The sequence below is a fragment of the Embiotoca jacksoni genome, unplaced genomic scaffold (assembly GCF_022577435.1).
Source record: "Embiotoca jacksoni isolate LCO1_2020_lvr unplaced genomic scaffold, fEmbJac1.0.p SCAF_21, whole genome shotgun sequence".
In the NCBI taxonomy this organism is placed as follows: Eukaryota; Metazoa; Chordata; class Actinopteri; family Embiotocidae; genus Embiotoca; species Embiotoca jacksoni.
The window spans coordinates 7,971,130-7,983,729 of NW_027185352.1; the positions used below are offsets into that span (position 1 = coordinate 7,971,130).

The 12,600-nt window shown below is 42.5% G+C and overlaps 1 protein-coding gene and 1 long non-coding RNA gene across 8 annotated transcripts in view; one reads left to right on the forward strand and one right to left on the reverse strand.

Moving 5' to 3' along the window:
• Window positions 1-1,553: 1,553 nt before the first annotated feature.
• The window catches only part of LOC138202574 (protein PHTF2-like), a 43,946-nt gene continuing 32,899 nt past the window's right edge, over window positions 1,554-12,600 (reverse strand). For 2 of the 7 annotated variants that reach the window (XM_069156717.1, XM_069156716.1), the window contains 15 exons: window positions 12,364-12,529; window positions 10,678-10,839; window positions 9,235-9,466; window positions 8,923-9,069; window positions 8,671-8,827; window positions 8,439-8,509; window positions 7,943-8,071; window positions 7,759-7,844; window positions 6,852-7,044; window positions 6,591-6,722; window positions 6,213-6,299; window positions 5,048-5,203; window positions 4,862-4,957; window positions 4,587-4,712; window positions 1,554-3,922 (listed from right to left, as the gene is read on the reverse strand). In XM_069156717.1, the coding sequence (XP_069012818.1) occupies window positions 3,902-3,922; window positions 4,587-4,712; window positions 4,862-4,957; window positions 5,048-5,203; window positions 6,213-6,299; window positions 6,591-6,722; window positions 6,852-7,044; window positions 7,759-7,844; window positions 7,943-8,071; window positions 8,439-8,509; window positions 8,671-8,827; window positions 8,923-9,069; window positions 9,235-9,466; window positions 10,678-10,839; window positions 12,364-12,529 (1,961 nt within the window). In that variant the 3' untranslated portion in view covers window positions 1,554-3,901. Of the gene's footprint in view, window positions 3,923-4,586; window positions 4,713-4,861; window positions 4,958-5,047; window positions 5,204-6,212; window positions 6,300-6,590; window positions 6,723-6,851; window positions 7,045-7,758; window positions 7,845-7,942; window positions 8,072-8,438; window positions 8,510-8,670; window positions 8,828-8,922; window positions 9,127-9,234; window positions 9,467-10,677; window positions 10,840-12,294; window positions 12,530-12,600 lie in introns of all 7 variants that reach the window. The other 5 variants (XM_069156715.1, XM_069156714.1, XM_069156713.1 and 2 more) reach the window with 4 other exon arrangements.
• LOC138202577 (uncharacterized) overlaps window positions 9,463-12,600 on the forward strand; it is a 3,649-nt gene continuing 511 nt past the window's right edge. Inside the window, exons 1-2 of the long non-coding RNA XR_011178654.1 lie at window positions 9,463-9,553; window positions 12,336-12,600. The exon at window positions 12,336-12,600 is cut by the window's right edge and continues 511 nt beyond it. This is a non-coding gene — a long non-coding RNA (uncharacterized lncRNA). The remainder of the gene's footprint in view (window positions 9,554-12,335) is intronic.

Below are 12,600 nucleotides of genomic sequence, written 5' to 3' on the forward strand. Positions count from 1 at the left end.
TCATACTGTAGCATGTCGTCGGAAATATGACCAAAAAGTCATACTATAACATGTAGTCGGAAATATGACCAAAAAGTCATTCTATAACATGTCGTCTGAAATATGACCAAAAAGTCATATTATAACATGTCGTCGGAAATATGACCAAAAAGTCATTCTATAACATGTCTTCTGAAATATGATAAAAAGTCATACTATAACATGTCGTCGGAAATATGACCAAAAAGTCATTCTTTAACATGTCTTCTGAAATATGATAAAAAGTCATACTATAACATGTCGTCGGAAATATGACCAAAAAGTCATTCTTTAACATGTCTTCTGAAATATGATAAAAAGTCATATTACAGCATGTCGTCGGAAATATGACCAAAAAGTCATACTACAGCATGAAATATTCTATTCATTTTTTACGACATTTAATAAGTATGACTTCCGTTCAATGTATGTAAGCCAACACAGTGGTGCAGCTGTCAGCGTTGTCGTCTCCCAGTCTGAAGGACCAGGGTTCAAGTCCTTCCTTTGACTTTCTATGTCCAAAACTAATAACCTGGAAGTAAAGTTTGTCATCCATAATTATAATAATGATGACAAACTTATGCATGTTGTCCATAATGTAAAACATTACATTCAAGCAAGAACATACAATCCTCCACACTAAGTTCCAGGCCCCCTATCAAACCAAGAAGCTCCTGAATGTTAGATAACAACTATTTTGCTGTCTTTATTGCATGCTTGTCTGACTTGTATAACTTTTTAACATTTTAGGGAAGAGCGATCAACGGTGCAGTGGGTTGCATTGATGCCTTCCAGTCAGAAGGTCGCAGGTTCGAGACCTGCCCTGGAAAGGATGATGTTAACATCTCTGATGAAAAGCTACAGCAAGAATCGAACCTGGAACCTTCTGACTGCGAGTCAACAGCACAGACCACTTCACCACTGTGCTTTTATCATTAAAAAGTTTAAAAGTCATATAAGTTTTATAAGTCAGACAAACATGCAATAAAGGCAGCACAATTTTACAGTTGCTAGCGTTGTCATCTCACAATCAGGAAGTACTCGGTTCGATCAGGGGCTTGGGACTCTGTCTGTGGAGGATTGCATGTTCTTGCCTGGAATGTCACTTTTACGACTACATGATGTTTGTTTTACATCATGGACTACATGCATGATAACATGCATAAGTTAGTCGTCCATATTTTGGACAACATACTTTACTTTTACTTATTATTTATGCAGGAACATGCAAATTCCACATAGAAAGTCCCAGGCGGGGATCGAACCACGGACCTTTAGACTGTGAGACGACAACGCTGACAACTACACTATTGTGTTGCCTTACGATATTTGAACGGAAGTCATACTTATAGCATGTCGTCTGAAACATTTCCAAAAAGTCATACTATAGCATGTCGTCTAAAATATGATAAAAAGTCATACTATAACATGTCGTCGGAAATATATAAAAGAATTCATTTCAGTTTTTTTCCTTTAACTCGTCACCTGCGTTGAAAACGTGTGATACTTCTGAAAAACAAGGAAAGACTTGACGATTAAACATCCATTTTTTTTATTTTTCTTATAAAAATGTAGACCTTGTGGACAGACCAGTTCACAAAAAAAAAAACTAAATCTAAATATTCAGACTCTTAAAAACAGCATCACAACATAGAGAGTCCTTAACTGAGGTTCACTTCCATACAAACAATTCAAACATTGATTTTTTTTCCTTAAAAACAGTAAAACGTGCCTCTTCTTTCTAGCGAGGAAACAAACAACCTTTACAAATGAGTGACGAAAGAAACGAAAAGCGCAACGTCAAAAGAAAAACAAACAACAACAAAAATAATAATTTGAAGTATTTCTAGAGGGACACAAAAAAAAAAAGATTTGAAAGCGTAAAACTACAAATACATTCTTTCCCCAGCAGAGACGGACAAAAAAAAAAAAAAAACAATTAAATAAGCACTTTGGTCTTCCTCCTCAAACACGCCGAGAATGATTATGCTCGCATTTTACGAATTGAAGACGGCCGAACGCGCGAACCGAGGCCGCAGTTTGAAATCACGTCGCAAGATATTTTTTTCCTGCGCGTGACGTCACGTACCGAGTGGGATCGAGTGGGATCGACGCGGACCGTCGACAGAACGTCTTAAGCCGGCGTTCGATCCGACGCTTAGACGCGCAAACCGTCCCTCGACGTCGAAACGAGATGTAACTTCTTTTCTTCCATTTAAAAGGGCTTTTTTTTAAATTTTTTTATTTTTTAAAGTGCATATCTTTGTTCACGTACAGACTTTGTTTTCGCTGCAGCGTGCAGAAACCTGCGACCGAGGGGCGGTGAACTCGACTTCGCTGAAATGAAAGCAGCTCCGGGAGTTTTGAATCCAATCGGTTTCTGAATTCGGCTGAATCGGCGGAACGACGCCGACTGAAAGAAAAATCGGCACTTCTGTTTCGGACGCCCGAACTCTTTTCGCGCCGTCGCGAAATCGCCGACCGCGGCGTCCTAAAGTCGAGGCGTCGCATTCGAAGAGCTCGTCGGTTCTCGTTTAACAAAGTCAGCAGTTCAAATCAGTGAGAGGAAAAATAAAAACAAAACAAACAAACAGGTGACTCTGTTGTGACCGCGTCATGACGTAAAAGCAGACGTTCGTCCAGAATACAAAAAAAAAGGAAAACACCGATTTCATTCGGGACCGGCGCCGTAACATGCGGAGAGGCGACCCGTCGAGAACAAAGGGTTCCAAAAGGCTCGAAGCCGAGCGGAGCGCGACGCTCCGAGCTGAAGCCGTCCGAGGTCCTTTTTTTTATTTTTTTATTTTTTTAACGCCGCGGCGGACGTACGATGAAAATGTCCTCCGGAGCCGCGTCGGCTCTCCGAGGGAAAGGAAATGAAAAGTGAATATCTACACCTTTTTTTTTTTTCTGGAAATACTGTTGAAGCCATTTGATGGAGGTCATCAAATTACAACTTAGTGAAAATTAATATAAAAAAAAATAAAAAAAAAGGGACCTACTTTATAGCTTCAGAGGAGTCGTTAAAAAAAAACAAAAAACAACTAACTTCTGCATGCAGTTCCACATCTGTATTGATTATGCGATCGTGTCTCATTGCGTGTGCGTTATCACACGTTAGTTTAATCTCTCTCAAAACAAAACAAAACAAAAAACCAGGAGATATCCGTGAAGTGTTTCTGTTCACACGGTTGCAGGACTTTGCAGTGCCGATGTCGTCTGGCGGTTTCACCTCCAACGACGACAAACGCAAAATCCTCCAACCAAGAAGCTTCTTAAACATATTAAAAACTCTATTGGGTTGCGATAAAACCGCTGGACTGACGTATGTATTTTAAAAATAGTTTTTAAAGTCGTAACGGAGTTTAGACATAAATAACTTTGAACACGTTTAAGCAAATAAAACACCAAAATGACAACAAAATAACCCCCCCCCTCCCGTCGGCGCCTCAATACTTTTGCCTTCAAATTTGCTCAAATTTAAAAACGAACCGTCGCAAATGAAGCCGAGAACCCGAACCGTCAGGTTGCAAATAATAATTTACGCTCATAACAATAATAATAATACTAAACGAGTTTCGTAGACCGGTCAAATGTAGCATCGTGTGGTGCCACAAAACACACACACACAAAATAAAATAAAATAAAAATGCAACAAACTAGAATTCAAATAAACCCTAAATAAAAACACTGAGTGGGTAAATAAATAGGTTGTGAATTGCACAAAGTGGGAACGTCGAAGGTCCAAAAAAAAAAAAAAAAAAAGAAGCGCTCTGATATGTTGAGACCGACGTTCAAGTCTTTCAGCGAGTCGAACGGTCAGACGAGCGTTCCAGCGAGTCCGTCAGTGAAAGCCGAGCGTCGACGCCGTTCGAGTTCACTGTCATGATTTGATCTTCCACAGCTGTGAACGGGGAAGAAGAAAAGAAAAAGGAAAAGGAAAAAAAGAATCAGGCTTTAGACACAAATCTGATCGTCCACCGGGGACGTCTTGAGAAAAAGACCCTGTGACGATATCAACAAAAAAACAACAACAACAACAACACAGACAATTAACGCAACAGAACTCACCGTCTACAATGAAGTCGTAAAAGTCTCAAAAGTAGAATTCCTTAATGCTCGACTCAACTTTAACGACTTTGTGATTACAAATTTTAAATGTCAACTCCAGACGACTTCTTCCCAGACTTTTTCTGTAAGTCTTAAGTCGATTTGTTTACTAGCCGGCCTGATATCATCGCCTGATATCATCGCCTGATATCATCGCCTGATATCATGCAGTAAAAATCCTCCTTCATGAAGCTGTATTGTGCAGGTGTGTGTGTGTGTGTGTGTATGTGTGTGTGTGTGTGTGTTTTTTTAATCATGTCGGAGGACGTAGTTTGTGGCGCTTGTTAAACTGCATTTGGCGACGTGGAGAGTTTGTTTCTGTTATTTCTCCTGCTCTCACTGAAGGAATCGAGGGCGGACGAAACGACAGAAAAACACACAAGGCGCGTCCTTCAGAAAATGTCTTATTTCCGCTGTTTTTTTGTTGTTGTTTTTTTTTTTTACCTCCGCGTACGTACCTTCAGGTTAAATCCTAACAGGTCAGAAATGACTCCCGACACGGCGGACAGGATGACCACCTGGGTGATGTTGTAGAGCAGAGGGTTCATAGTCAGACCGTACAATCGGAACGGAGTGTCCAACTCCTGCGGACGGGAACAACAAACAACAACAAACAAAAACAAAAAAAAACACCACGTAGAAACAGAGCGGTTAGATTAAATGAGCGGGGAGCTTAACATCAGAGCGTTACGGGTCCTACGAATTAAAATAGTCACAGAAAAACATCCGGGACCTTGAGTAGTTTTGTAGCCAGCTTTAAGACGTTGTTGACCAGAGTCAGCTCCTCTTTCTTGTTCGGCTTCTTCTCCATCTTCAGATACAGGTTGATCTGGGAGACACCAAACAGATCGACCTGTGTTGATACATGTTCTCTCTCTGTGTGTGTGTGTGTGTGTGTGTGTTGTGTGTGTGTGCGTACCTGTTCAGTGAGCAGGATGGAGGTGTTGCTGTACTTCTTGCTGGTCTCTGAGCCCAGAGTGACGAACCTGAGCAGGAACAGAGACAGACTGGAGCACCAGATCACCAGCTCCCAGTTATAGTGACACTCCAGGAACGTTTCGTGGACGTGGAGCAACTGGAGGGAGAGAGAGAGAGGGGGAAGCACATTATTCAAAAAGGAAACCCCCCCCCCCAAAAAAAAAAATGTAGTTTCTAATCTGTAAAAAAATAAAATAAAAAAAAAAAATTCTAATTTTCTGTAAACAAAATGTTTAACCGCAGCAGTGAAAAGATTATAATCCGTGAAATGGATGCGGTGGTAAACATGACTGCTTATTTGTTCTGTCCCTTTGAGACGGTGAACGCGACATAAAGCATGTTAAAGTAGTGATTTAGTGAGGTGAGGGGGCCTATTTTAAGACTTCAGTACCCTTCGAACATTAGACCGGAGTATCTGCTACGACATGAAGGAGCCTTCAGTTCTGCGCCAATAAAGTTAAATGCTTTAAACACAAGAGCAGAAATTTGGGTCATTAGAAACTGAATTTGAATCCATCTAACATTGTCGGATTAAATACAGTTTACGAGTAAAAGAATTCAATTTCGCAATATTACATTCGGTTTCAAATTATCTTCAGATTCAGTTTATCAACATAAATTGAACAGTGTAAATTCAAACGAGGTGATTTAAACTGAATTTCTTACAGCAGTTATTCAAGTGGTTACTGAGCAGTTCGGTTACCAGCGACGCGTTTTTCTGTCCGCATTCGTTCACAATTTGTTTTCAACTGTATGCGCGAAGTACGAATGAGCGAATGAATGTTATCGCGTCAATAGAGCTGCTCAGTATCATATCAAAAAAGGAGTGTCTGTTTTTGACAGCATTGAAGTTCATACGTTTTGGAAACACAGTTTTTCTGTAATAACGAGATGGAGGCAACCCTGTGAAGAAGCTCTTCTTTAACCTGCTCCACAGTTGGTCGTCACTGTCAGCAGCCTCCACCGCCATGTTGTCGCATGGCTGAAGGAGCATCAGGCTGGAGCTCGTGTTTGACCAGTTTTATGTGGATGTATATAAAAAAAAAAAAAAAATAGAAAAGAAAAAAATAGAGGCTTTAATGCTTTTTAACACTCTCAGGAATTACCTGAGCGCAGCAGATGAAGACGACAGACAGAGTGAGCAGGAAGGCCGACGACACGATGACGTCCACTGAACGCTGAGGACCTCGTCTCTGCAGATTCAACGGCACACAACTTCACTCAGTTTGGGTCCACACATGATGTAGCATTCATTAAAGCTGGCCGTTTGTTTATGTGTAGATATATATATACACATACATATTTTTTATAAAATATATGTATATTTATATATATATATATACACACACACATATATACACACATATATATATACACATATATATATATCTACATACATATATATACACACATATATATACATATATCTACATACATATACATACATATGTATATATATATAAGGAGCAATTAAAGTGCTGTACCTTGAGGTAGGAGCGTAGTGAGAGCCACATCTTGATGTTCTGAACTTTCTTCAGTCTGAAATGAGGGACCTCAGACTTCCTGGCTCTGCGCGCCGAAGTCAGGTGACCAAACAGTTTGGCAAACAGTAACCTCTGAAACACAAATACAAACAAATCATCGGTAAATACACCTGACACGCAAAATGATAGTGTTTAAGCAAAAGGAGAACAACTGGTAGCCTCCGTCTCCACCACCACGAGCGCTTCTTTTCTTTCTCGTACCTGTTTGTACGTCCTCTCTGCGACACTGAGCAGGAAGAAGAAGAGCCATATGAGGCAAACGCGCACCAGGAAGCTGAGGATCACCATGGTGATTACCAAGGCATCTGATCCAGACCCGCCCCCCAGCGCCACAGACAGCAGCTCACTGGCTGAGAGCGTGGTCAGCTGATCCAAGTCGCAGTACTGAGACAGCCTGCAGGAGACAAACGCTTACAAATAAGTAAATATGTCCAATGTGTACAAGTACAACTTTTGTTCTTCTGAGATTATAACAGCAAGTGTTTTCTCAGCTGCTGGGAAACTGTAAATGTGTCTGCTTGCACATTAAGTTTCACATTAAATCTTTCCCTCTTCAGACCAATCGTTTCCATCATTAATGTCAGATATTCGAAATGAAAAATAATGTCAGATACAGTTATATAGAAAACAAAGATACAGTTATATGGAAAACAAATTTCAATATCAAAATACACCGTCAGCTGTAAAAATGTCATTCCAAATATACACAATGAATTTATGACTAATAAAAATCCAAATAGGGACATCTGCAGAACTTTTTAACATAAAATTAAATTGAGTATATTCCCAGTGGAAGTCTTTTATATTCTTACCAGTTAGAATGGCAATTAAACATTTTACATAATCACATTCTTACGAGTAAAATAAAGATGCAGTATATTCTTAAATCTGTTATTTTATATACATACAAATATGTAATAGCATTGATACTAATCATTATTAAAAATTTCCCACGTACGAAATTGAATTACTACGCCTCAGTGTATTTTGATATTTATTTTAATTTGGACAAGGAAGAGCTGAAGAGCAGATGTCTGTCACGCACGTCCACTCTAGCCGTTAAAACAGCTCGCCGTAGAGTTCACGGTTAGTTTTGTTTGCACCGTACCTGTAAGCGAACGGCGTGAGTCCGAGTGTCACCGACACCAGGTTCCCGAAGACCTGGTAGCCGATCCCGGGAGTGTAAAGATTCACCTGCACAAACAGACCGTATATATATATATATATATATTAATTAAAGAGTTGTAGTTCCCACTCTCTCCCTCTGGTGGCCGCCGAAACGCCTCCGTCACCTTGTTCATGATCATGCCGCTGATCTCCAGCACCGACATGTCGGCCTTCTTGCACTCGTTTCCCTCCCACACGATGGCGCTCACTCTCTCCAGGCCGGGGTTGGAGCTGTGCAGCCAGGGAACGTGACCCTGCGGCAGGACGGACACACACACGGCGACAACATTCACGCGAGTCACTGGCTCCTCTTGTTCGCTGCAGCCGCTCGGCTCGGTATCGGCGTTCAAACGGGACTTTAAGGTTAGATTAAGGTGTGCGTTCGGTGATTTGCACGGTCGGAGGATGTGCGGGTAGAAACTGGGATTAAGTTGGTCAGAAACGGTCCGAGTTACACAGAACCACGGTTTTAATATCAGGTTTAGTGTCACTGGTATGTGTAACCCGGACATTAAAGGGAAAAGAAAACACTTTTCAGTCAAATTGAGGCCGGAGTTCTTTAATCTAGACTCCTGTAGGTATTTAAAACCTGCAAATCAGACTGTAAGAAGGTGTAAAGACCTGGTGGAAAGGGTCGTCTCTGTACTCCTTCTTAGCCGGAGGACATACAGGAGTTCCTCCTGCTTCTCCCTCTGGGGGAAAGAAAAAAAGAAAAAAAAAAAAAGGACAGTCGTATTTGAAAACATGAACGTGTGAAGGACGGCTCATTCAAATGATTTTACATCTGAAGAACATTTCAAACAAGACGAATCATTTAGTTTTACTCCGTTGGTTGCGTGTCCGTTCCTCTGACCTGTCTCTGAGGTGCAGGACGATCGGCACTCCGCACAGTGCAGGAAGTCTTCCCACATCAGGTCCTCGGTCTCCGACTCGTGCCGAGTGCTCTCCGAGTCCTGAGTCCTCAGACTGGAACATCTGGAGCTGCAGCTGGTGCCGGACTTGGGGACGTCCTAAGAGACAAGGACGGAGGAGCGTTGGTTCGTGAACGGGATGGTGATATAGTCGTTCTGTCATCAATAAAATGAGCTGCTGTTAAAAAGGTCACCTCCACTGCGTAGTGTTTCTTGTAGTGGTGCGTGTTCTTGCGGTTTCGGAGCGTACAGTCACTGTTCATCCTTTCGACTCCCCTGCGGAGGGCGCTGTAGGACGCTTCGGGGTCCTCCTCGCTGGAGGCTTCATCTGACGCCGGCTCCTTTAAAACAGACGTATCGGTCAGACCCAGGAGACACTTTTCTGGTTCCTCATTCTGCTGAAGATCGATCGATCGATCGTCCAAAAAAAAAACAAGAAAAAAAAACAGAAGAAGTGTTAAACGGTATCACGGTTACAAATAACCCGGCGATGAAGGTTTGATTACCTTGTTGACGCCGGTCAACATCAGTCCGGAGCTGCGCGCCGCGTGAGCGTGCGCGGGCTGAACGTGCGAGTTCCAGCACGCCTCGTCAGCCCTGTTCAGCGAGTCGCACTGCTGCTGCTCGTGCAGCTGCAGCCCCTCCTCGCTGCTGCGATTGGTCACCCGGCCGTCCAGCGACACGTAGCCGTTGTCCGTCTCCGTCGACTTGTCGATGGACAGCTTGGACTTCTTGGATCTTTAGGAGGGAGGGACGAAGACGGAGGAGGGAGGCGACACGTACACGGAGAGAAACGTTGCGGATAAGAGGCGAGACGGCGGAGCGGTGAGTCGTTTTTTTTTATCTCGAATGCGGACATGCAGCGACATGAATCACGACAGGAGGCGTTCAAACACAACACTGTGGAACATTCATGCAAAAAAAAATAAATGCCAGTCGTGGAGACGAGAGTTTCACACATGATGCCGTGAAGAACTGCGGCTGGAGACGTTCGAACCGAACACCGAGCATCACGTTCTGAAACTTTAGCGTCGTCTCCACTAAACTATAGAGTTGATGGGTTATGAGGATGGTTTTCTAAATTCTACAAAGTAAAAAAAAGTAAAAAAAAAAAAAAAAAAAGGGTCAAAAGTAAGTAAATCAGTGGGTGAATGAATGGATCACTGTGACAGAGGAACAAGAGGCTCCTCCTGAAAGTGAGTGTGACTGATAATTAATGGCTGAAGAGACCTGATAAAGAGTGAAGTGGTTCCACACTGTTGCAGTCTGCTGAAAGCTGGTTGAAGTAGAGGCATGGGGGGGTGGAGGGGAGGGGAGTGGGAGTAATAGAGGGAGGGGGGGGGGGGGGGGGCACGAGACGTTTTACTGATTTTCAAGACGGTCAAAAAGCTCATTGGAGAAACGTGATGTTGTAATATTTTTTTTTTTTAAGCCCCCATGCTTCTGTTGAACGTAGCTTTGGTCAGCAGGTTATTCACATCACAATTAGCTGCAAAATCCCTTCGCTCCTCCTCCCTTTCACCGGGGATGGAAACACTTGGCACTGCAAGAGTCAATGAAGTTTAAGGAATCGACTTTTCTGCATCCAGTCGGAATTTACTTTGCGCATCGGCACCAAATGTGCGGGTCTAGTTGACCGATGGGAGAGGACTTTGTCAGTAGAGGACGTGATGTTGCAGCTAAAGACGCTCAGGTTAGGTCCGAGTCGAGGCTGGCGTTCAGCTTTTCCAAATGTAAATTTACTTGTCGGTTCCAATTATGAGTCAAAGGTAAATAAAAATTTTAAAACACAACTTTTTTTTTTTTGGCAGGATGAAATTCCGCATTTGAAATTTTTTTTTTTCCTCGTGCGAATACATTTTCGGGATGATTTGGGGAAACTGCAGCTCAGCCCCGACTCGGCACATGGTCTCGTCATCGTAGGAAGATGGGGAAACGAAAATACACACCCAGCTTTACAGATATCATGCCAGAAATCTTGGAAGAAAGCCCCCAGGCGGTGTGTGGTGCTGGCTGAGTGGGAGTGTGGCGCCCCCTCCTGTGTGTTATCGGTAGTGCTAGACCCGTCGCCTTCCCTATGAACCTCCATCTGAGATGCCTTCCTCAACTTCCTTCAGTTTGGAAAGAACGGAGGGTGGGAGAGAGACTTAGAGTCGACCTGGAGACTACAGACGACAGCCGCGTGTTCACCGGGAGCCTCGCTGCGTTTTCTCATCGTGTCCGTGACGGGCCAGTTTTAAAACACACGCAGCAGGTCAGATTCAGACGGTGAGAGAAGCTGGAAAGCGTTTGAGCTTCTCAACGTAAACAGGCACCCACTGAACACAGAGGCTGATACAGTTAAAGGCAAATTCCACTAAAATCTCCTTTTAGTTTGTTATTCTGCAAAAGTAGATATTTTCATACGCTGTTAAGGAAATATACCCCCGATGTGATTTTAGAGCATCATGTCATCCATTTTGTTTGTCACAAATGCAGAAACAAGAGTTCAAACAACCCGCGTTGTACAGAAGTTTTATTTTTGGCGTCTACTTTTGCAGGACACGAACATAAAAGCAACATTTAGTTCCTCGTATATTTAGTTGTAGATAAAAACAAAGGACACAGAGGAGAGATGGAGGACAGAACTTGTGTTTTGGTTTTCCAACTTTAAAAGCAAGATGTTCATAAAGTTCTTGGTTTAATGAGATCAGAACAGATGATGTAAAACATTTTCTCTTGCCGTCGTGTCTTCCTTTCTAAACTGTAAAGTGCTGGCGAAGCATGACAAGTGTCCCGTGTGATCCGGTGTTACAAAATGTTTCCTGTGTGTGCGCGACATGAAAAATATTCCAATAAATTTATACTCTTCTCATTATTTGTTCCCCCTTTATAATCGTGGAAAAAGTTGTTGAACTTCATTCAATCAGCCGTTGACGAGTTGATTCTACAAAGTTCAACAAACAGTTTTATTTGATTTAATCCACTAAAACCTTTTTCCAAAACTGTGGCATGGTCCAATTTTCTTCCCAGGAGTCTGAAAATTGTCTTGGCATCGTAGCGAACCAGAGACAGAAGCTACACACTGACGAGCTTTGAACAAGGTGGAAGTCACAAACTGCAAATCTAAACACTTCAAAACACAGCAGGCTCCTCGTCTTTCACACAGCGAGGCCGTTTGTCTTCAACCAGTGACACTTAAATTTATCAGGGAGAGGTTTTCTGAAGAGGTCAGCTGACTTGTTTGATTTGAAAAGCTTCATTTTTTTTTAACACTTTGTGTTGCACTTCATAAACTTTGGTCTTTAAAAACCTTTCAATAATAAAAAATAAATAAATAAATAAAAAATATCAACATTTAAAATAATGCAAATAAAATGAGGTTAAACCCCAAAGAGTCACACGTGTTTTTTCAGGAGTCTCCTCTTCCCTGATAAACACACTATTTTTTGACTTTGCTGTCTTGCCAAGTTTACAACTAGAAATCAAACAGTGAGGAAGAATTCAACCCGGCAACAAAAGACAATCATGAAATAGTTTCCTCCACTCTTTTTCTGTCTGTCTGGTGTTTTTTTTACATCCACTACCTTTGTTGATTCTCAGTCTGCCTGTTCACTTCTTCATCCAGAATATTACCACGTTTCTTTCCTCCGTACCTGCGTCTCTTCCCCCCGCTGCTGGAGGCAGGTTTGGGCGTCCTGGTGGAGACGATCTGACAGTGGACGGTGCCGAGCAGCAACATGAGCCAGATGGCACCGAACACCTCGGTGGTCGGTATCCCATGAGGCTGAGGGATGGTCACGTACAGGACTGCTGCTGCCACTGGGACGAGGACGGAGACGGACAACAGAGAAATCGGGTGTTAGTGTCAGACTCTGCTCCACGCAACTTTT